The sequence below is a fragment of the Ostrinia nubilalis genome, chromosome Z, assembly GCF_963855985.1.
Source record: "Ostrinia nubilalis chromosome Z, ilOstNubi1.1, whole genome shotgun sequence".
In the NCBI taxonomy this organism is placed as follows: domain Eukaryota; kingdom Metazoa; phylum Arthropoda; class Insecta; order Lepidoptera; family Crambidae; genus Ostrinia; species Ostrinia nubilalis.
The window spans coordinates 5266118-5289336 of NC_087119.1; the positions used below are offsets into that span (position 1 = coordinate 5266118).

Sequence of the window (23219 nt, forward strand, 5' to 3'; positions counted from 1 at the left end):
TATCCTGTTGTAACTAAGCTTTAAGTTTACTAAGGTACCTGCATGCCAAATTTTAAGCGTCTAACTTACGCGGTTTAGATTTTTTCATACAAATGTTTTTTCCCGCTAACTCCCGTTCCCGTGAGAATTTTGCAATATCCTGTTGTAACTAAGCTTTAAGTTTACTAAGGTACCTGCATGCCAAATTTCAAGCGTCTATCTTACGTGGCTTAGACTTTTTCATACAAATGTTTTTTCTCGCTAATTCCCGTTCCCGTAGGAATTTTGCAATATCCTGTTATAACTAAGCTTTAAGTTTACTAAGGTACCTGCTTGCCAAATTTCAAGCGTCTAACTTAAGCGGTTTAGATTTTTCATACAAAAGGATTTTCCCGCTAATGCCCGTTCCCGTGGGAATTCCTAAGTATCCTATAACCTGCCCAGGAGTATGAAGAATAATTGTACCAAGTTTCGTTAAAATCCGTCGAGTAGTTTTTGTTTCTATAAGGAACATACAGACAGACAGACAGACAGACAGACAGACAGACAGACAGACAAAAATTTTACTGATTGCATTTTTGGCATCAGTATCGATCACTAATCACCCCCTGATAGTTATTTTGAAAATATATTTCATGTACAGAATTGACCTCTCTACAGATTTATTATAAGTATAGATAGATAATAATAAATATTTTTGGACATTTTACACTGCGCTTCTAGTCCCAAACTAAGCAAAGCTTGTACTATGGGTACTAGACAACGGATATAAACATACTTAAATACTTTTTTTTTAAATACATACATATTATTATACAGAAAACACCCAGTCCAATACAAACAAATATGTTCATGCACACAAATACTGTGCGGGAATCGAACTCGCAACCTCCGGAATAGTAGTCCGTTTCGAACCACTACACCAAACGGCCGACAACGATGTGCTGAACATTCGCTTAAAAAAGGTGGTCAACGAAAGCGCTGCGTAGGTTGCTACGACAGATTAAGACTAACACTAAATAGCACTCAGGCTGCAAAAAAAAAACTAAAAAAATTGAAACTTTTTGTGTTCTGTGTGACAAATCCTACTGTTTGCCCTGTTTTAATGAAAAACACTTTAATTAAAAACAAATATTATAATTTTATGGTAACTGAAATTTTGTTTTATTCCCATCCCTAGTCGAGACACAAATTGGACTTTCTTTCAGTGCGAAATGAGGCAGAAAAGATGTCATATATATTTTTTTAATTTATTCAATACCAAAATGTCATAACTGCGGGCGAAGCTAGTTTAAGGTTAAACATCTATTTAAGTTTATAATAGAAAAGTTTCAAGCCAATATTGTCTTTCCTGAGCTATATTTAAAGTATTTTTAGAAACAATATTTTGTGAGGCAGAAAAGGTCTCATACGCACTGTAAAGAAGTTCAATATTGACTCGAAAAGACCTCATACGCACTGGCTGAAAGTCTACGAAAAATGGTTACGCAGTGAGCGTGTTAACAATCACTAATCTCGAATGAAGCTCACAATAATAGGATATGAACACTTAATATTGCTTTAGTATTCTATCTGTCCCTAAATAGTTGACCACGACTGTCAATTGCCTTTAAACTTTTCAGCATGAAAAGCATTATTTATAGGTACCGAATTATTAAATCAAAATCGACGACAAAGTTTCAATCATTAATACCAAACTCAACACACTACATTCGATTAATATTTGTCAGTTAGGTACGTGATTGACAATAATTATTCCTTTACCAAATTCATGCATATAGTTACTGCATCGCAAATACTCGTAGAAGCTCTAGTACTGTTACGTTTGGTTTTGTCGCCTAAGCCTTTCTAGATTCGCGTGGGCGGTAACTCGCACTAAGAAAACCTTTATACAGGCTACAGCCACATCAGAATATTCATTTTTATAGCAAAGTCGCCCCTTCTACTACTAAATAAGACGCAACAGTGTTTAGTTCGACGAGCTGTCGTCGTACAACACCGTCTTCTGGCTCGTAAACCGTTCCACAAGTGGTCAATTCAGGAATTTAAGCGAGGGGCTACCTACATAAATACGTTCTTAGAATGTGCTGTAAAATGGTACTATAAAGCTTTGGTGAGAATTTTCCAATTTTGAGACTCTACGGATATGAAGATGAAGGTAGAATATAACAAATACAAGAAGATATCGGTCTTCTATGCTATAATATGTCAATCGTGACTATCTATCGCCCGTATTCACAAACGATGCTTGCTTAAGTGAAGCAGCAAATCGAACGCACAGCGTTGAATAGAGCTTTGTGATTGGTTCGTGTGTCACCCTGTGCGTCCACGCGCACAGTAGACCTCATAATAATGTTTGTGAATACGGGCGTATATTTGCTCATGTCTAGCAACAACTCTAATTTTGATTATGTTGAGGTTTTTCTTTGTTTTTCTTTTTATTGTGTGCCAAATAAACATTTTCTTTCTTTCAAATGTTATGACTTCATTTGTTCCAACCAATTCGATAGAAGAAGGTCCAAAAAGAAGTTACTAGAAGCCTCAAATAATTCGGGAGCATTTTTCTAACAATTATCTAGATTGACCCAAGCTAGCAATTACTTAACAAGACGAAACGTAACAACATCAACTTCATTTCTCTACCGAGTGGTGGCTGGGCAAAGTGCCCTCTCAAAATCGACTGTAACAACGCCGGGATGAACTTTGATTCAACTGTCTAATCGCCAACTTAACGTTTTTTTTTTTCATTTAACAAACAAAATTACAGACAATATTGTTTTGATATTTACTGTCTGATTACGTTGAAATACTATTTTGCTAGTGGATGCATAATGTTTCATATTCCATGTTATCATTATTTTTCGTGAAAATTTGTATTTCACTTTCTCAACGTACTCTTTTATCAGTTTTATTAGTTAAAAAGTTATTAGTACCGTGAACTTTCCGACAAGAAATTGTTTTTCAACTTGTTTTCTGTTTGAACGCCCTGTTAGAAGTTTTTGCCACCTGTCCCTCACAACCTGTACTTAAGTATATAGTAGGTACGAATAGAAATACAGCAAAGAATTTATCGCAGAGCTGAGCCCATGTGAAGATCGATCTGTCAGACAAATAGATTATCTAACACACGCCTCTCGGAAATGCCTTGTATTTCTAAATAATAACAAACACGTGGAAATTTAGTTTATGATTTTTTTTGCCCGTCCACTTTGTACGCGTGAAAATAGTATTCCCCGTTTTTATAGAAAACTACGGTACGGTTCAGAAACTATGGTAATGTCTCTATGAGACGATTTAAATTCCGGGCCAAGTTTTATTACAAACCATGCTACGTACTGTAAATTAACCAACATCGAGACCAACTTTCTGAATTATACACAGAATTTCAAACGCTGAAACAGTTTTCACATTTACCCGAACGCGGTTCAAACGTGTCCACGCAACAGGACACCAAACAAAAACTTCTGCGTACAGAGTTGTATTGCGATTTCTATTCCGACAGAGTAAAGGCATACGCAGACGAGGTTTTTTGAAAGAAAGAAAAAATTATTCGTTAAAAATTAAAAAAATGAAACCTTTACTTACCAAAACAAAATTCATTGCACCAAATAGATTTGTCCGTTAACATACTAGATCCCTTATACGTGTAAACTGTATCGAATAGTGCAGACAGCGGACTAAAGTACTAACCCGTACCAAAATCCTCCGATGAACTGAGGACAGGATAGGACTGGATAAAAGTATGAGGGAGTCCACAAAAAAATAGAGCTAACGTGACTGGAAGCAACAACGCACATAGCGAAATTTCGCTTCACTAAATAACAACAAATTAATCATGCGTGTGTGTTATGTCTGTGCTTTGTGGGCAAATTCTCGGCGTAAATTTTTTCCCGATTCAGGAATTTTTGTCCAGTGCTGGTCAAAAGTCCCTCGTCTGCGCAAGCCTAGGCTGTGGGCCCACTGAATTTTAATGATGATAAGCCCACCACGCCTGAGGCACAGTGACCCATTTCCTTAAACTCACAAATGAAACGCTTTTCCTTAAACACGAATTGTTTTGGGTACCCCTGACCGCTTTATTTCCAATGCCGTTTAGAAACTAACAGAATGAAATAAATTCCATCTTTGTTAACTTGAAGTATTTCAGACTTTGCTGTTACCAGAATATGACTTTCAGTCAAATCAAAATCAATAATAATAGATCAAATCATAATAAAAGCAACTTAATTTGATTCAAATGACATTACTCACAATGCAATATGAAAAAACTTCCTTCTTATAGCTGGTCTGGACATTAAACCATGAATCTAACTTAAGGAACGGTAGATATAAACAAGTTTATTTATCTCCGTTGTATACTATAAGCGCCGTTTTAATAGTAAGGTGAGCTCGCAAAATGTGAGATGAAGCAATTTCCACTACATCCCAAGTTAGCTAAGTTTTGGAAGAACCACGTTACTGCTGCAAGACTAACTAAAGTTTGTACTTAGCACGTCCCGAACGTATCCTAGCTAAGTCTGCGAAATAGAGATTTACTTTAACAACTAGGTACTTGCAGACTCGTTGCAAAATACGTAAGTGAATACTAGTATTATAATACTTAAAGGGTTATCTTACTGCACCAGCCAACTGAAGTTTCTCTCATGCCCGTTTTCACCATCATTTTCTATTTTTTAACTGTGAGTGATCTCTATGAAAACAAAATTCCTGTTATGTGTTACCATAGGGGTCACTTAAAAATTAGAGATTGGTGGTGAAAACGGGCATAAGTCAACTTAGAACTGTGGGCGTAGTGTGAGTTTACATTAAGCGCAGTCCATATCGAATGCGTTAAAAAATATATTTTATGAAGATTTCAGTTCTTGAAAGTTTCCGCTAGGGGCGCTGTATAATCCGTCATACATTTAGGCAGGGTTGCACCATCTTACTTTGATTTTAACAAACGTCAAAGATCTGTCAAACTCCATACAAAATACACCGGTTATCGTTATAGTCACGGTTAAAGTTAGGTGGTGCAACTCAGCCTTATTGTCACTTTTTACGCAGTCAATATCGAATACGTTTGACGTAAACTCACACAACGCCCTCTGGTTAAAATATAAGTACTACAAAATGAACTTTCCATTTGATATTCAACACCCGTCTCTCGGAGTTGTAACGTTTAGGATAAATAATTAATTTAAACAAGTTAAAGTTCAACTGGACAGTTCGTTAGAAATGTTTGGGAATATTTTTCTACAAAATAATTAAAAATAATTAAACGTCCAAATAATAACTTGCCCTATCACCATTTCCGGTTAACATAATATGGGCTGGTACTGAGAGGAAGTGGCGGAAAGCTGTTTTTCAATTAAATACAATGTAGGTAATAAGTGCGAGCTAGGTAGGTAAAGTCCACGCACTGAGGTCATTTAAATAATGATTTACTTTATAGTAGGTATTCATTATCTTACTTCTTACTAATATTTACTAAAATTTACTGTTATCCTACTAATATTATAAATGCGAAAGTTTGTATGGATGTCTGGATGTTTGTAACTCTTTCACGCAAAACTACTGAACGGATTTTGATGAAACTTTACAGTAGAATAACATATAGGCTATAATTTATGACGATCTGTGACAAATTAAATTTCACGTGGGCAAAAGCTAGTTTTTTCTTAAGGGTTTTCTTAATCTGTAATTCTGTAGTTTGAATTTATGAACAAGTAGTTCTATAAGAGATTGTGGTACTTTATTAAAACTTATATCATCAAGTACAAAAAATATTGTAACACGACATTATCCATCTAAAGATGTAGACCAAAATCAGTCAGTTTACCAACCGCACCCTGAAAACCTTTAAAAAGTCTATTGAATCCAGTTCCCTTTAAGCAACAGTAAGCACCAATTACCCCAATTATTGGACACAAACCTTACACCGGGAAACGTAGTGACATTTTCAAACCTCTAAGGCTCTAAGCACAATAGGGAAGATACAAAATAACGAGTTGAAGTGAGGTGCGAACGACTCACTCGCCCAACAAGAATAATTTGACGATATAGGTTGTTAGGAAGAGAAAACGTTAGGAACTTTTTTATATTTTTATACAATAATACAATACTTATAATAAATCTGTAGAAAGGTCAATTCTGTACATGAAATATATTTTCAAAATAACTATCAGGGGGTGATTAGTGATCGATACTGATGGCAAAAATGCAATCAGTAAAATTTTTTATCTGTCTGTCTGTCTGTCTGTATGTTCCTTATAGAAACAAAAACTACTCGACGGATTTTAACGAAACTTGGTACAATTATTCTTCATACTCCTGGGCAGGTTATAGTATACTTAGGAATTCCAACGGGAACGGGAATTAGCGGGAAAATTCTTTTGTATGAAAAATCTAAACCGCTTAAGTTGAAAATCTAAGACGCTTGAAATTAGACATGCAGGTACCTTAGTAAACTTAAAGCTTAGTTACAACAGAATATTGCAAAATTCCCACGGGAACGGGAGTTAGCGGGAAAAAACATTTGTATGAAAAAATCTAAACCGCGTAAGATAGATGAAGGGGGTAAAACGGGATCCACGCGTACGAAGTCGCGGGCGGCCGCTAGTGTATTATAAATGCGAAAGTTTGTGTGGATGTCTGGATATCTGGACGTTTGTTACTCTTTCACGCAAAAAGTACTGAACGGATTTTGTTGAAACTTTACAGTATTATTGTTTATTACCCAGATTAACATATTATAGGCTATAATTTACGACGACATGTGACAAATAAATTTCAATAAATAAATAAGACCTGTCTAAAAAGCGCCATGTTTTTGACGTTCGTAAATATTTATGCGGGGGAAGCCGTGAAACGCCATCTATCAACATGAAACGAGGTCTACGCGAACGAAGTCGCGGGCGGCCGCTTGTCATTCATAATGCAGTTAGGTAAAGTCCAAAATGGACTGAAAAACAATTTGGCACTCTATCATTTACGACACGTGGCAATTATGTCTACTGTAGAGGTATATTATGAGGTTTGTCCCTGAATATCAAACAACATACACTTTGCATTTACAATATTATTCTTCTTCTAATACATAAAAATGGATCTATATTTCCCATGGTCTATTTTTTTGCGTGTTTGTTATTGTCAAGAGAAGGTTCTTATGTAAAAAATTATGAAATTTGCGCGGAAAATTAAACAAATCGAGTAAACTTAACGGACATAATTAAATTTTCTTGAGACAAGGCAACGTCTGTCGGGACAGCTAGTTAAATTATTAATATTAATAGCACAATCACATAAAAAACATGGGATCCTTTTGTTGATAAATATTGCACATTCTCGTAGCTTAATACCCAAATATTTGTCGCGATCGAACGTCGAGTCTTTCGTTATCGTAGTGCGCACTTGCTGAAATAATATTTTGTATTGTAATATCTGAAAGTGTTGTGAATGCTTATACTAAAACGTTTGTTTTTATTTGTATAGAGAACAATAGTGTCTAGACAAACCTAAAGAGGATTTAGGACGCTATTTGGATCAAATATGTAATTGCTCAATAATGAATAATCAATAAATAAATAAATTTATTCTGGACGGCACAAATGCCTACTCATTATGACGTCATCAACATTTTAACAAATATCATCAACTAAAAACATCACCAGTGACTGGGTATAACACTGGTTATTTTACCTGCTTATTATAGCTACTATAACGGCCCCATTTTATTTCCCTCGGGTGAGATTTTATTTTATTACGTACCTACGACCAAAGTGCTGAAGTCCGTATCTAATTCGTCTACTTTGATAAAATTTTGTAATATTCTAACTGTACAATTACAATTAACTTGAAGATTAAAACTATATTTCACAAGTTTTGATAGAACATTATTTTTTACTCATCTAGTTACAGCTTTTTTAAAGCGATTGATAAGCTGTTTATCTCTATTAAAGTCAGGATGTTTGACAGTTTGTAGGGTGACAATATTTTCTGCCCCAGTGGGAAAATTCCATGCTTTTCCCACTGGACATATAATATTACTAGCTTTCCGCCCGCGGCTTCGCCCGCGTGGAATTTTGTCTGTCACAGAAAAACTTTATCGCGCGCGTCCCTGTTTCAAAAACCGGGATAAAAACTATCCTATGTTCTTTCCCGGGACTCGAACTATCTCTATGCCAAATTTCATCAAAATCGGTTGCGAGGTTTAAGCGGGAAAGCGTAACAGACAGACAGACAGACAGACAGACAGAGTTACTTTCGCATTTTTAATATTAGTTGGGATGTCACGGCTCGCTCTCCCACGCTTCACTTGAACTAAGAAAATAAACACTATTTTTCTTGTTAGAAACCCGTGCACGCAAAGGACGTTGTCCTCGATAAAGTGTCTCATTATAATAACGAGGTTTGCTTTTTAAATTATATTTTATACTAGACAAATACAACGTCTATTGTGATATAACAAGTATTGTAGCATAAGAGCTGTTACGTTTTGTATTAATTTGAACTTGAAATAACATAATTTGTGTACTGAAGAAAAAGTTTACATTAGCTATTCTACCATGCAGGTTCTGTCTACTGCATTTTTTCTGTGTAAATCTTGTAATACATATTATACTAATCAGTACTTATGAGGTTGTACACTAAAGATCAGTAACTCGACTTCGAAACTTAGTACTCATCCTTCTGTTGTAATACGGGAGACAGTTGTCAAATCAAGAAATGTGGAATGTAGAATATTCAATAAGTTGTTGAAACCAATCAAGACCGAACCCGCAAATATATGGAACATAGTTAGGTACTTAAAACCTCGTCTAAGTACGTATATATCAATTGACAACACTAGCTTATTTCAGGATTTTCAAGTTAGTGTGAACCGTGTAAACCTACCTACAGTATTAACGGTAACTTACAAACAAAGTGATTGTCTCCTTAACACGTTGAGTGCGAAACCAGGTCTATAGACCTTGTGTACGTCTCGCTTACCGTGCGGCTAAGAAAATTATAGTCTTCCTTGTCGTGCGAAAGGCATAACTTCAATTGGGTCCGGTGTAGGAAAGTGATGAATATATATCTATGATGTATTCTTAAAATAGAATCCAATGATGTACCTACCTTAATACCAGGTTTTTAGACCTGGTACCGCACGGAAGTAATAAAATGTCTTCACAATGCGAAACCAGGTCGAAGCACCTTGTACCCTGCGCACCTGGTACCGCACCCCACGCTAGCTTCGTGCAGCCAGTGTTGCCTCGCATTCGTAACGCACATGTCGACATGGCGTCAAGAGAAACAAACAAAATCAAAACTGCAAATTGATTATAATTTAATTTGCTACACGATTTATTGCTAATTTAAATAATGTTTTTCGTGACAAACATTGGAAGTTGTAACTAAATGTTATTAAATAATATGTTTTCTTTAAATATAGCTTATTTAAGTATTTATGCACGTATGTCTTATTTGTAAAATATTTAGACTAAATTATTAAAACATCTTTGTTTGTTACTTTTTTAAATTTTTATTAAAACTTAATTTAAACTATCGATATTTGTATTTCACATCCCTAGAATACCCACCAGACTTCCTTACTTCAGTGCGGCACAGGGTGCATAAGCCTTGTATTTTGAATATAGCTATAATTTTTATACTAAACAAGTTATTCACGAACGCCTTCAAGTGTATGTCAATAAATGCATTATTATTAATATTCAAAGAAAAAAACACAATATCTATTAACATGAAGCCAAAAATAAAATTAATATATCTTAAATATTACAAGGTCTTTAAGCCTTGTTCCGCCACAATGTAAGTTTTAATACCAGGTTTACTGACCTTGTACCGAAGGAATGGAAAGTATTAGAAAGTTACTGCCGCAGCAAAGGTGTTAATAATAGCACACAAAAATGTCCTACCAAAACTCCGAACTAGCTGTACACACATTATATTAGTCAACACAATCCAGCAATCGTAGGTAAATCCTATAAATGTCGGAATGGGCTAGACAACAAGCCGAACCTCATGTATTATTACGTCACTGATCTAAACGATAGTACCTGCCGACCTACTGTAAGAGTAAAACGGTACTTAGTTAATAATTTCACAAGGTTGGCCCGGACACTGCTGGCCATCAATTTAGGCTTCTTCATAATTTATGCATGAGGCACCGCGGAGCGAATATACAAATTATGATACCACCAAACGCAAGTATATTCATGATAACGAGGCAGGGATTTTAAACATTACAACTCACAGAGATTATGTAGTGTACGTACTTTTAAATTACCTATTTACATCAACTTAAACGTAAGAAGTAGGTAATTCTTATACATTGTAACACTAAACTTTGAATATACAATGCCATTCCGTAGACCGCTTTTATTTTATTACAGGAGAAAAGCGAGTTCTTTGTGGAATTTTATTGTAATAATTCATTGTTTTTTGAAATATTAGCCTTTATTCTCTCGTGGCTTTGCTCGCATAGGTTTCGTGTTTTAACACTGTTAATTAACTGTCCTTCTTTTTGAGGTCCTATTACATTGATTAATCTATATTATTATTGACGGAACGTTTCTTTGTCCACAGGCATGGCTGGAAATGGATGTGTTCTACACTCCTCCACGACCATCAGTGGTGCTACCAGTCTTGCCGCCCGAAGACGAGGTCTGCCCAACCGCCTTGAGCTCAGCCAGAGGATCCCATCAGTCTGACATCCCCTCCGTTCATGGCTCTAATCATGGACCTAGTCATGCGTCTGGACACGCATCTGGCCAAGCGTCCGTACACGCATCTGGCCAAGCAGCTCATGGACCTGGTCATGCGTCTGGACACGCATCTGGGCAAGCGTCAGGACACGCATCTGGCCAAGCATCCGGACACGGGGTTGGGTCATCGAACGCGCACGCTTCTAGTTCAACAGCCGCCTATGGGTCTACTTCAGCAGTTGTACACTCAACCGGTCAAGCGCCCTCTCACTCCTCCACGGCAGCGCACGCAGTCGCTTCTGGTTCTGGATTCACACATCATACGGCCGGTCTATCGGCACACGCGTCTAGAATCCTATCCGCTCACGCGTCCGGCCACTCATCCAGGCTCGCGTCCGTTCACACTGCAGCCGCTTACTCGTCCAGACAAGCGCCAAGCTATGGTCAAGCTTCCACACACGTGCCTGGATACGCGACCGCTAGCACTTCTGGTCAATCGACCGCGCACGCTTCCGGACACGCGTCTGGACCCGCGTCAGCTCATACGTCCGGGCAATCATCTGCACACGCGTCCGGGCATGGCTCTGCTCACGGCTCCATGTATGGCTCATTGCAAGAGTCCGGCCATAGCTCAGACGCTCAATCTGAAGCAGACGACGATGACCACGCACTAGAAGACATCGAGCGGAACATAGCCAACATTGAACGCTCTTTCCTGAACAAAGAGATCATCATTAACCTCGACGGAGATGAATCTAGAGGACGGAAACTGAAGATCGTCGGAAAACGTTTCCTAAGGTAAGGGCGTAATTTAATTTAATGAGACCCCGAAACATGCAACTTTTAATTCAGACCGACCTTTCGTCACGCCCCTAGCAGCATCTGGTTTATAAAAGAATAAAAATGTTATTTCCACGTTTATAATGAAAAAGCCCGGGAATGAATGTATCATTACAAAACTTCAAAGTTGTAGCATATTTTTGCATTGGTTACTTTAATTACACACAAACGCCCCGGCACTGAATTCTAAATTGACCTAGTTAATGCGGAGACTGCGTGAAATAAACAAACATTTCAAAATATCTGATGCTAGACACAAGGAACAGAATTTTAAATCTTGCAAGAAATCCTCCCTTCTGAAGGGCCATTAATATTCTTGTAAGACAAGGTTTCACTGTGAGATATATTTACAGATAGGGCATTTTGTTGTAAAGGAATATACTCGTATTTGGTTACACAGTCAATTGAATTTACATTTGTTAATGTTTAATCAAACCAATTAGGAGGCAACAACCAATTAAGGTCAATAAGCGTGTAGTGCCACTCTCACTCGCCACGGCTCGTTCTCCGTTCATACGTAATTGGTTTTAAAACTGGAAAATAAACTGAACATATTGATGGAAATAAAATACCCGTATCCTGAATATTGAAAATTTCTTCTGGCTTAATAATGAAGCATATCGGTTTACTCGTAAAAAGTGAAATACCGTATGCAGTCGGCAAGCAACAGATGAATAATAGTGCAGTGCAACTGGTCAAAGGCTGTCTCTATTTTTCCAAGTAAAACGAATCAGTGAAATATGAATCTTGCACTAATAAAATAGAAATACAAGACGTCGCTTTAAGCGGCTTATAGCTGTTCCTTTTCACAGCATCTACTTTTTCTTTGTAAGCGTCCAGTTTCTTCACTTCTTTCTTCACTTCACTTCTTAAACGAAAATAGTACTTAGTAACGATGTAGATGTTGTTTTTGTGATGGTTATTTATAGCGACATTTTTAAAAGCATAAAAATTTGAAGCTTGATAAGCTCATCACCCTTCGGAGTACACGATACCCCTCTTTTCATATTAGCGCTATAATAACTTTAAAATAATAGACACACTGTGATTGTTAAAGGTGTATTATAACAAGACTTTCTATGAGTCCTGTACTTATCTCCAATGTTGCCTTTTTGAATAAGTAAGTAGATTTATGCAACAATCACAACAATTTCATCTTGTCCATCCAGGCGTGGTTTCTCAATGGGTCCTGAGAAGACGGTCACCATTGCGGACCGCGACCGCAAGCGCACCCCAACTACCTTGAAAGCTATGCGTGCCTTGATAAGACTCGGCCGGCGTCCTCGTGAAAGTATCGGGGATGAAGAACAGGGGCTCCTCGACCAGCCTGGTCCGTCATCGGAGCCAGAACAGCCTACCTCGTCTGCTGCCTCCGTGTCATCTGACGACATCCTGGTTGACACTCGCTCGCCTGCTGAAACCCTCAAAGTGAAGAGACTGTAAGTACCACTTTAATACTCAAAAGTAACTTGATGAAGTATCGCGTCAAATGGCCTTTTCCATAAAGTACCTAAGTAATTCATTTATCCAGTTATCATGAGAGATATTTTCAAATACCTATGGATATTTTAAAATGATAGGATTTTAAATTTTAGTTATCTCGGCTATAATATATATTTCGGAAATATAGTTCGGAGAAGGAATTCATAAATCAATTTGTCCATTCCGTTGATTAACTAAATAGACAAAAGGACTATGCTGCAATATACAAATGAAATTTCGCCGAATCCAGGCTTGCATTTAGGCCGGCTTACAAAGCTTTAAAGCCTGCATTGTGATTGGAACAGCCTTTGTTCAAACAGCCCCAGGTATCGGGTCACCCGGATCACATGCCAATAGCATTACAGTGGAAACGCGGTACAAAAGGGGCTAAATTTTGAAACATTGTGTGGATGTCAAAGGTTAGTGTAAACGGGAAATATACTGATCATAAAAGGTGTACCGATGGTTTAGGATCAAGATACAGTACGTGTCCGAGGAAGTGCTAAGCTTCTAAAGGATAGTAGAATCTGCATCCACTGTTACTGGAACACTTCTGTGTTGAAATCATAGATAAATTATTAGGAACGTAAAATGGCATGTACCTATCGTTCAAAGATTTCAACATCTTCGGTGCTCTGTTAATTCAAACTTTAATGTTATACCTACGAGTACCACTAGAGATGCAGTCCCAGAAGGTGACAACGCATTATACATATAACTATAAAAGCCTTTGGGCTTTGTTTTAGGCGTCACCTGATCGACAGCGCCGGGCCGTCTGCTCTTAAAGCTGCGGACTTCCAAGTCTGCATCACCATCATCGAGGCCCGTCAGCTGGCTGGCCTGAACATGGACCCTGTGGTCTGCGTCCAGATCGGAGACCACCGCAAATACACCAGCGTCAAGGAGAGCACCAACTGCCCGTATTACAATGAAGTAAGTAGATTCAAAATTCAAAGATTATTTATTCAACGACAAAAGGTTACTCAACAATACAGCAGATGTGGGCAGCTTATATCACCAGCCCAAGATCCACAGTGTGGCTTCTAATGAAAATGAATCCCAAGAAGTAAAGGTTGAATAGACCCAGAGTATAGCTTACGTCGAAATATAGGAGGAGTTTGTAAAATGATATAAGCGTTCGCGTTCAACTCAAGTACCTAATAGTACTTTGAATTTATAGTCAGGGTTATTAAAAAGCTACTACTTACTATTTAGAGCTAGCATTTTAGGAAGAATCTTTTTGATTGTACATATCAAAAGCCTTGATCATGCGATTCCGTAGCAAAAATGGTTGCAAAGGTACTTTTGGATGTTCAGAGAATTTTATCAGGTCAGGGTGATTAAACCGGGGATTAACCTTTGTACGTGTCTAGATCCTCCCCCATCCATTACCAAACCTAATGGAATGCTAATAAAAATGCACGATATCGAGAGTGCACTTTAGTTGAGGAAATCCTAAGTACAGTTAGCGTGAAAGTTGACAAAATTGCAACTATTCGTTGACGACGTTGGCATTGTCATGGGTCATTTCCAAGATCACATTTTACAGGACGATTGAAAGGATATATTTGGCTGATCTGACGGGCACATCAATGACTGAGAAAGTGGACACCGATTTCACTAAGCCTACCCATAACCAACCATCATTTTTATAGCCTCAAGCTTATTACGTTCGCAGGAATTGTGAGCCTGTTTGCCTATAGGTTCATGTTCCTTATCAGCAACATATATCGTACCATGGGTACCAAGACGGCTTTTGTTTGTGACGGTATTAAAGGGATCTCAAAGTAATCTTCAACACACAGAGCGTAACGTTGGGAGCACGATCGGGAACTCCGTATAACTAATCCCCCTATCTAGATGTTGAACAACACAGAGGAACTCCGTCTATTTTAGGTCTAAAACAAATCCTTTGAAACACCAGATCAGCTGAAGCTTTTAAATGGGTGCAACCGCTTTTGCTTCGGAATCAATAATGGGATGGAATGTGCTGAACATTTTTGTTTAATGTTTCTGTAGTGTTGTATTGGCTACACTATTTCTGATCATAGTTGAAAGAAACTCAGATGTAACTTATTAAAAAAAACAACTTTAAGTACTTAAATTTAAATGAAATCTTCTTGTCGGCCTCGATATAATTTTATCATCGATTTTAGACGACTAATGAAAACGATATCATCGTTTTAAATAGATAACCTTTCTCGATATAACGATAAAATATGTTATTATGTAAGATATTCAGTTTAGTACGCTTAACACCCTTTATTCTTTGTTCGCAGTACTTCGTCTTTGACTTCCACATCGCTCCGAAGATGCTGTTGGACAAGATAATCACCCTGTCGGTAAGTACTTAGTATAATTTATTAATATCAGCTTCGCTATCTTATATTACAGCTGCTATGCGAAAGCGCTATGCATTTACCTAAGCTTTAAGCTCGACCATTATTTACTCCAAAAACGTACGTAGTCTAATATTAAATCTTGATTTGAAAACAATGTTTGCGAGAAGCAGGCAAGCGTCACCTGACGCTTGTTTATAAATGCATAAATTGTTCATGGATTTTGATCATAATATGCGTTTATGCCTGTACTAGTTTTAGTACTTATGAAAAAGGGCGACTTAATTGTTGATGTATTTATAGGTATGCGTAAAACTCTTCAAAACATTTTCGATTTACGTGCTTAGAGATAGCCAAGATGTGTTGTAAACGTGTTCTTCGACCAATAAATAATTTAATTTAATCATTTCAATCCAAAAATGAACAGATCTATTCAATTCTTTATTTCCTAACTAAAAACCTTTTTCGGAATATCTTTCTCAATAAACCTACATTTTTGATACTTCACAGTCGCCGATAACTCGAGAGCTAGTTTAAAAATTCACCAGCATCACCTCTGCGAGGCTATGATTTATTCATCGCTCAATTTGTGTCCCGTGCACCATACACACGGACTAATTTAGTGCGTTATGCATTAACAATCTTCATGACACGCCTGAACGAGTGACACTGCTTTAAATATACTCTAAGCTCTGGAAAGATAATAGGATTTTCGCTCAAGCGCTCCGTTAGCTTTTTTATCTGCGATACTGGATCATAAAATGTTAATTTAAGCAGTATTTGCGAAACACTACTTATACCTATCTTCATGCTACAAAGTCTTGTTTTAAATTCTAATGTGATCGACGATTTTAAAATTTTCTTTATTTTTCTTTATGCATAACAAGGCAGGTATTTGACCACAATCGCACCTGATGTAAGTAGGATGCAGTCTAGGATGGTACATATCTGTCCTGTAAGTGCCTATTCACTCTCGCCGGATTATACCTTTCGGGAAAGACAGCAGCAAGCAGCTAATTCCAGTCCCTAGCTGTTCGCATCATAAAAGAGTCATCGAAACGCTTAGTGCGAGCTGGTTGAATGTTAACAGTATAGGGATGGTACGCTAACCTGCGTCTGGTTCCCCGATGATGGAAGGGATCGAGGGATCGAGAAGAGATCGAGAGATCGAAGGGAAAATCGAGTTTCCCTCTCCCGACTCTTTATGAAACTGTAGGTACAGTCGCGGAATGAAAAGGTTCGTCACCTTAGTGTCGGTTTTCGCTTGCACTAGGTACTGTAAGAGTCAAACCTGCCAACATAATAGTGCAAGAAACAGTGCTGCTAACATTTAAATAAATATGACGTTTGCTAACGAATAAGGTTTTGCTTGTTTATTTTTCTATCCCATCAGTGCAATGCAATGATGATATTGACCAATTGACAATAGTTTTTTTTATTTAATAGAAATGATAATGGCAGGTTGAACCAACAAGAAGGTTTTAGTTTATCAATCATAATAATCTTCTTGACAAGATAAATCGTCAAACAACTTTGATCTGAATAATTTTGAACTTTACGGACGAACAGTTAAAGATTATTTTCTTTAACTCGAGATTATTCTGTAACATAGTTTCAAAAGGTAATATGTGCTCGCGATTCGTTAAAGGAATCAATTTGAAAACTGACGAACCTTTTCATTCCGTGACTGTACATTTCAGTGGATTGAGGCATCGCAGATTTTCTGTATACGATTTGCGTTACTTCATTAGTAGAAGAGTACATGCTACAATTTTGCACCGTGGTGCATCGGCAGCACGGAATACATAATGAAGTTCAAGTAAAGTGATTGCAAATTTAAATTACGTAACACCTGCGCGGACTTTGAATGAAGTAAATTAAAATCACTGAAACTTCATTAGTGCTTGTACATGATTATTTTTAAAATGTAGCAACAGCTATATCTTGTTGACTTGAAGTCATTTTTTTCTGCGTTAATAAATTGAAATTAATATACAAACTTTGTGTCGTATAGAAATGATCATACTCTTGTGTTTCTGACACAAGTTAGCTAAATAATGCAAGAGGGTGGAAAATTAGATTAAAAAACAACACTTTATTTTAGTTAAATTAAACTTCGTCTCTCATAAAGCGATGTTACGTCACTCAAACCTTATCTTTAGAGCTAAATGTTTTCAACACAACTCAAACATGAACTCGCGAAGCATACGAGATTAGTTTTTCAAATTAAACAAAGCTTGTTTTACTTTAGTTCGAACGAAAGACGTTTATGGCGCTGTTGGAAGGCTTCAGGTTAAGATATCGTTGAAACTTTATAACTCGGTTAATCTTAGCGGTGCATGCTGAATTTAAGTTTTTTAGTAATAAATCTAAAGGTAAATATGGAAATGCAGGTATCTTGACGTTTCAACAGACGTGAAATGTGTTATTTTAACAGACAATTACTTATTCTTATTTATTTGTGATGTAGTTAAGGTTCAAGATTTGATCAAATTACCTTTCATATTTTAGAGTGTAAACCTTAAGGTAGGCAATTGTTATATCTGGTTTTCCTGAAGACTAATTATTACCTTCACCTTCTATGAATTATAAAAATTCGCAATGTTTGGACTTACTAATACCTACTATAAAAGCTAATAAAGCTCAAATTCACAAAAAATATGACCTTAAGCGGTAATTTTACAAAACGATATTTACTTTTCAATATTTTTTCTGGGATAACCGCCAAAGTTAGCTGTAAAAGTTTGTGCATTTCGGGCAAACTACCCGGGTAATGTGTACCCGCGGTCCTGCGTAAAATCACTGACCCTGGGGGACATTCTCTAGCATTCTGTGCCGCAAACTTTAAATCACGTTTAAACTGACTGAGGTAGGGACGTAACGGTCAGAAATCTGGCATTTTATCTAAGAACAAGCTGTTCCCGCGACTTTGTACGCGTGAAAATTGTTTAAGGCCGGGTAGCAGAGAAAATGGCGAAAATGAGGTTTTCATTTTTCATTTTTGAGGTACTAAACAGTAAAATTAAAGGCTAAGATTTTTATTGGGCATAGTTGAGGATATTTTCTAGGGCTATTAACGGATGGAAACACGATTTGATGAAGTTGACTCGATAGAATAAATTCCCAAAGTTACCTCTATTCGTTTTCTATATATGGTTTTATTTTTAAAATAAGCGATTTTATATTCTAAATCTTTTACTAAACTAAAGTTCAGAAATAACTTGAGGGCTTTTAACGGATGAAATTTTTATATTGCGTCTTATTTAGTTACTATGTTAAAAAATGTGGAAAAAATCGTCCATGACGGCTTGGACAATCTCAATCAGTCGCGCGGTGGCGCTTACGGAGGACGGACGCGTGTCAGTTTTTTGGCCGTGACAGTTCGCGATTTGTCAATATTTTTGACAATGATGACTTTGATGAGTCACAGTATAATAATATCAGTGTTACTGGAGAAAGCTAAAATTTTTGATAATTAAGAATTATCAATTTTGTCTACCTATTGAAATTTAAATCGTTCGCATCCTTTTAAACGAAGACTCTACTCATGATACATAGTACATTCCTCAAATATGAGACAAAACCAATGAGTTAAAATTACATTTTAATAGTACCTACATACAATCGCCTTACACTCTTTAGAAGAGCACACTGATACAAATAAATAATAAAATATTAGGTCAGTGGGTCAAATATAGGGGCAGCTGCACGTCACTGAAAGACGATTCTGTTTACTCGGCATCTGGGCTGGAGAACATGAACCCTTTTTTACAGGCAAATGGAGTTATAACTGGACAAATTTTACATGAAATGTTTAACAGAAATCAGTTAAAAGACACATACATGGAATACCAATAAGGTTGCGGAGGGAAAGCTACCTATTATAAACTAGCGGCCGCCCGTGACTTCGTTCGCGTGGACCTCGTTTTACCCCCGTTAGATATAATGTTGATAGATGGCGTTTCACGGCTTCCCCCGAATGAATATTTACGAACGTCATACAGTAGTTTGTCCAGCGCTGTAGATTTTTTAAAATCCAATTATGTTTGGATTGTGAAATATTTAAAATAAAAAAAGAATAAAACAAAATAGGGTTTCAAATTACCGATCTTTATCTAATTTATAAAGAGGTAATGTTTGTGTGTTTGTATATTTATTAAATTGTAAGGGGTAATCTCGGGATCTACTGAACCGATTTTAAACATTCTTTCACCAATAGAAAGCCACATTATATCTGAGTGTAATAGGTTACATAAAAACCGAAAAATTCTACGCGGGCGAAGCGGCGGGCGGAAAGCTAGTTTATTTATAATTATGTAAGAGCATAATTATTAAAGTCGAAGTTAAACATTCTTTATTTGTGTGGATGTATATTAACGAGAGATTTCAAGGCGTCAAATATTTCAAGAAAAAAATTAAAAACTATTAAAAAACTAAATTTTGCTCATGAGAGCAAAATTTAGTTTAAAATTTAGCAAAATTTAAAATTTGTCAGAGTAGGTAAAGGCTCCATGAGGAGCCTTTACCTACTCTGACAAATCCTAAAGAAGAAACTAATAATAAAACTATTTAACATTCCTGCAATGAAAAGCTTGATCGGGTACAACACCTCAAGTTATTTCAGAACTTGATTTCATTAAGAGACTCAGAATATCAAATAGATTAGGTATCTAAAGTCAAACGATTCTGAAATGTCACGTGGCATAAAGTTAGGACTAATAAATAACCCATTAAGATAGTAGCGCCCTCCTGTCAATGACATACCTGGAACGGTAGAGTATTGGACAACTAATAAAAATGCTTTGTCCTAAATGACTGACGGATATCGTAGAGACCTGAAAGTTGGAAGGTGTATTCTTCGTATGACGTAGGCATCCGATTTTTCAAAATGGGGTCATGAAATTAAGGGGGTGAAAAAAAGGGGCAAAGTTTGTATGGGACAAAGTGATTCTTTGGTTCAATCTACTTGAAATTTTGCTTAACAATTCCTTAATATTATAATTCATGAAAAACGTGTAGAAGGGGTAGAAAGTTATTTTGGGAGTCATTTGCTTCGAAGTTGATATCAATACTAGATACTTACTGCTTTTGATTTAATTACTTTTTATTTTTACAAGTGTTTGAAAACTCCATGTCAGATTGCAATCAATGTCAAGTGAAATCTCAAATGGAAATGTCTCAATCTCAATGAGGAGGCTCTGCATTTATTCCTAGAATTCCCCTAACACCGTCAAATTACCCTTTCGAATTCAAGACAGTGCAGTTTCCCATCAAAATCTGCTTCGCAATGACTTTAAACAAAGCTCAAAGTCAAATTCTAGCGACCTCTGCATAAACTCCTATGAGTGCTCAGAGCGGGTGCCTGCGGCAGGTAACCCTGTGTGATGCTCAATGCTCATAGTGATTTTCGATACAGAGCCCCGTACATACGTTATACATAAATTATGGAAAGAAAACACCCAGACCAATACAAACAAATATGTATGCAATTTTAGTATAATATTTTTATTTATTAATAAGCAAAGACTGAACAAAATTGATGCGTGTACTGATTAATTAACCACATGCAAAGTTTCGTGAATTGCAACAACTATAATTTATTATCCAAGCTCTAAATAATCGCTACTACGAGTAACTGATCATAAAATGTTTTTCCAATCGCTCAAGCTCCCAAAGAACCTTCCGATAGGTCGGGTGACGTAATCTTGAAATTCTTTTGGCCGGCGCGGAACTTCCGGAAGGTCGGGTGACGCCACGCCTCTTTGAACCGTGTTTACTTTGGCAGTTATATTTTATATTTATTCGATTCTAAAATATATTCCCAAAAGTTCTGAAAGTTGTTTTAATTTGTATCACTTGGATATGATTTGTATTAGAAAGTGCTGTGAGTGTGACGCTTGAATGGAAGGAAGTCAACCTAACCTAACCAACTGCGTATTTCTAAACTGCGTATTTCTATACTGTGTAGCCACGAGAGCTCTTTGGCGCGCTGTCTTCGGCGAAGTATTGCGCGCGCAGATTTTGACAGCGCGAAATACCTACTTTAGCAGAAATACCAAGCCTTAAATAATATGTATTTCCCGTGGTTGCAACATTTTTCTTTACTGCTCCGCCCCTATTGACTGTAGGGCAATGTAAGCCTCGATAAATGGGCTATCCAACACAAAAATATTTTTTCAAATCGGACCAGTAGTTCCTGAGATTAGCGCGTTCAACCAAAGCCTTATAATATTAGTATAGATTAAACCTATACTCGACAGTAATGCTAATCGAATCAAATAAATTATCCCTAACCTGTTGAAAGGTTAAAATCTTAGTTCTGATCAAGTCATCACCTACAATTACTATGTTTTTCAAAAATTTTGATACTCATAATAATAAGTATATCGAATTTGTTTTGTTGAATGGAATAGAAAAATTATGGCAAAATAAACCAAGCATCCTAATTCGAATCCCGATCCCAGTAGGAATTGGAAAAATGTATGTTACAAAGATTTACTTATTCACTAAAAAGCTGTATTCTTCAGCAGCAAAATAATAACAGAACGCTGCTAGGTGTTGTACCTATTATAATAAAGGAGTACGTTTTTTAGGCCTTAGGCCTTAGGCCCAGTTTTTTGATTTGTAGTTAAAGTAACCAATAGCCAAATTTGACAGATGTCAAATGACAAGTGGTTAAATAACAGAAAAATATGTTTTTCGAACAATGGTTAACTGGAGTTTTAATACATTTTTTAACTATTAGTTTACATTTTGTTAACTTTTAACCATTAGTAGCAAAATTTAACAATTAGTTATTTTAACTATGAATCAAAAAACTGGGCCTTAGTTGTCTTCCTTCCTACCTTGCCAGTGGGTCTAGTCAAAATGCCATCGCAAAACAATAGGAAGTTTTCACTAATGTCAGTCGCCGCGTCACCAGTAATTCGATTCGATCGGAAAATGGCAGCCAAAATGCACATTGAACCACCAACGACGCGGCGATATAAAAGTTCATTCAAAATCGAATAAAAGTTAAAAAATGTCTATGACTTTGCGATTGTTTTTACATTTTTTAGCTTTTTTTTTTAAATTAGTTTCTTCCTTCTTTCTGCTCTCTATTTACATCTATGGTTCGCTGTCAAATTAGCTGTCAAAACGACATCGCGATACGGATTTGTCAAAACAGCCTTAGGGTGGGTTGCACCATCTTAGTTTAACTTTGACAAACGTCTAAAATCTGTCAAACTCCATACAAAAAACACCGGTTAACGTCATAGTTACGGTCAAAGTTAGGTGGTGCAACTCACCCTATTGGTTTTCGATATAATCGAAGCTTATCACCGGGGTTTAAGTAATCGCAATGAAAATGGCGGGTGTTGCGATTCGATTCGATTTTGATTGAGTCTTAAATGCATGTTGGCTAAGCCTTTGTATGGGAAATTTCAATCCAGTCTTTCGATTATCGATAGGTAGGGCTTTGCGATTCGATTTTTTGCCGTTTGGCTAAGCCTTTTTTGTTATCGACCTCTTTTGCGATTTGTTTATTTGTTTGCGACTGGTTTGCGATGGGTTTGCGATTTTAAAGTGCGTTTTGACTAGAGCCACTGCTTATTGTAGAGTCGTGTATATTGTCATAGAAAAGACGTAGAAACTAACATACGAGTAGTTAGACGTTGACTAGTGCCCAAAAAGGCATGAATGAGAAAGTGCCTCCCAAATTGCGGAAGGTACTTACATAACAAACTCATTAATCAAAATAAGTAATTTGAAAAACATAGCTAAAAATATAGTTTCAACCAAAATTCAGATTTTAACTATGATTGCTCACCATTCGGTTGATATCAATATTAATTTATCCGTTGTTCTTCGAAAAGTAACAAAGCACGCAAAACAGAAAAAAGAATACATT

The 23219-nt window shown here is 36.7% G+C and overlaps 2 protein-coding genes across 2 annotated transcripts in view; both read left to right on the plus strand.

Annotated features, from left to right (window-relative positions):
- The window catches only part of LOC135087041 (uncharacterized), a 116552-nt gene extending 105402 nt beyond the window's left edge, over positions 1-11150 (plus strand). Inside the window, exons 4-5 of the mRNA XM_063981891.1 lie at positions 10549-10992; positions 11094-11150. Coding sequence (XP_063837961.1) covers positions 10549-10992; positions 11094-11150 — 501 coding nt within the window. The remainder of the gene's footprint in view (positions 1-10548; positions 10993-11093) is intronic.
- Positions 11112-23219, plus strand: part of LOC135087155 (otoferlin-like) — a 71525-nt gene continuing 59417 nt past the window's right edge. The window contains exons 1-4 of the mRNA XM_063981989.1: positions 11112-11465; positions 12677-12946; positions 13736-13922; positions 15269-15331. Of these exons, the coding sequence (XP_063838059.1) occupies positions 11266-11465; positions 12677-12946; positions 13736-13922; positions 15269-15331 (720 nt within the window). The 5' untranslated portion in view covers positions 11112-11265. The remainder of the gene's footprint in view (positions 11466-12676; positions 12947-13735; positions 13923-15268; positions 15332-23219) is intronic.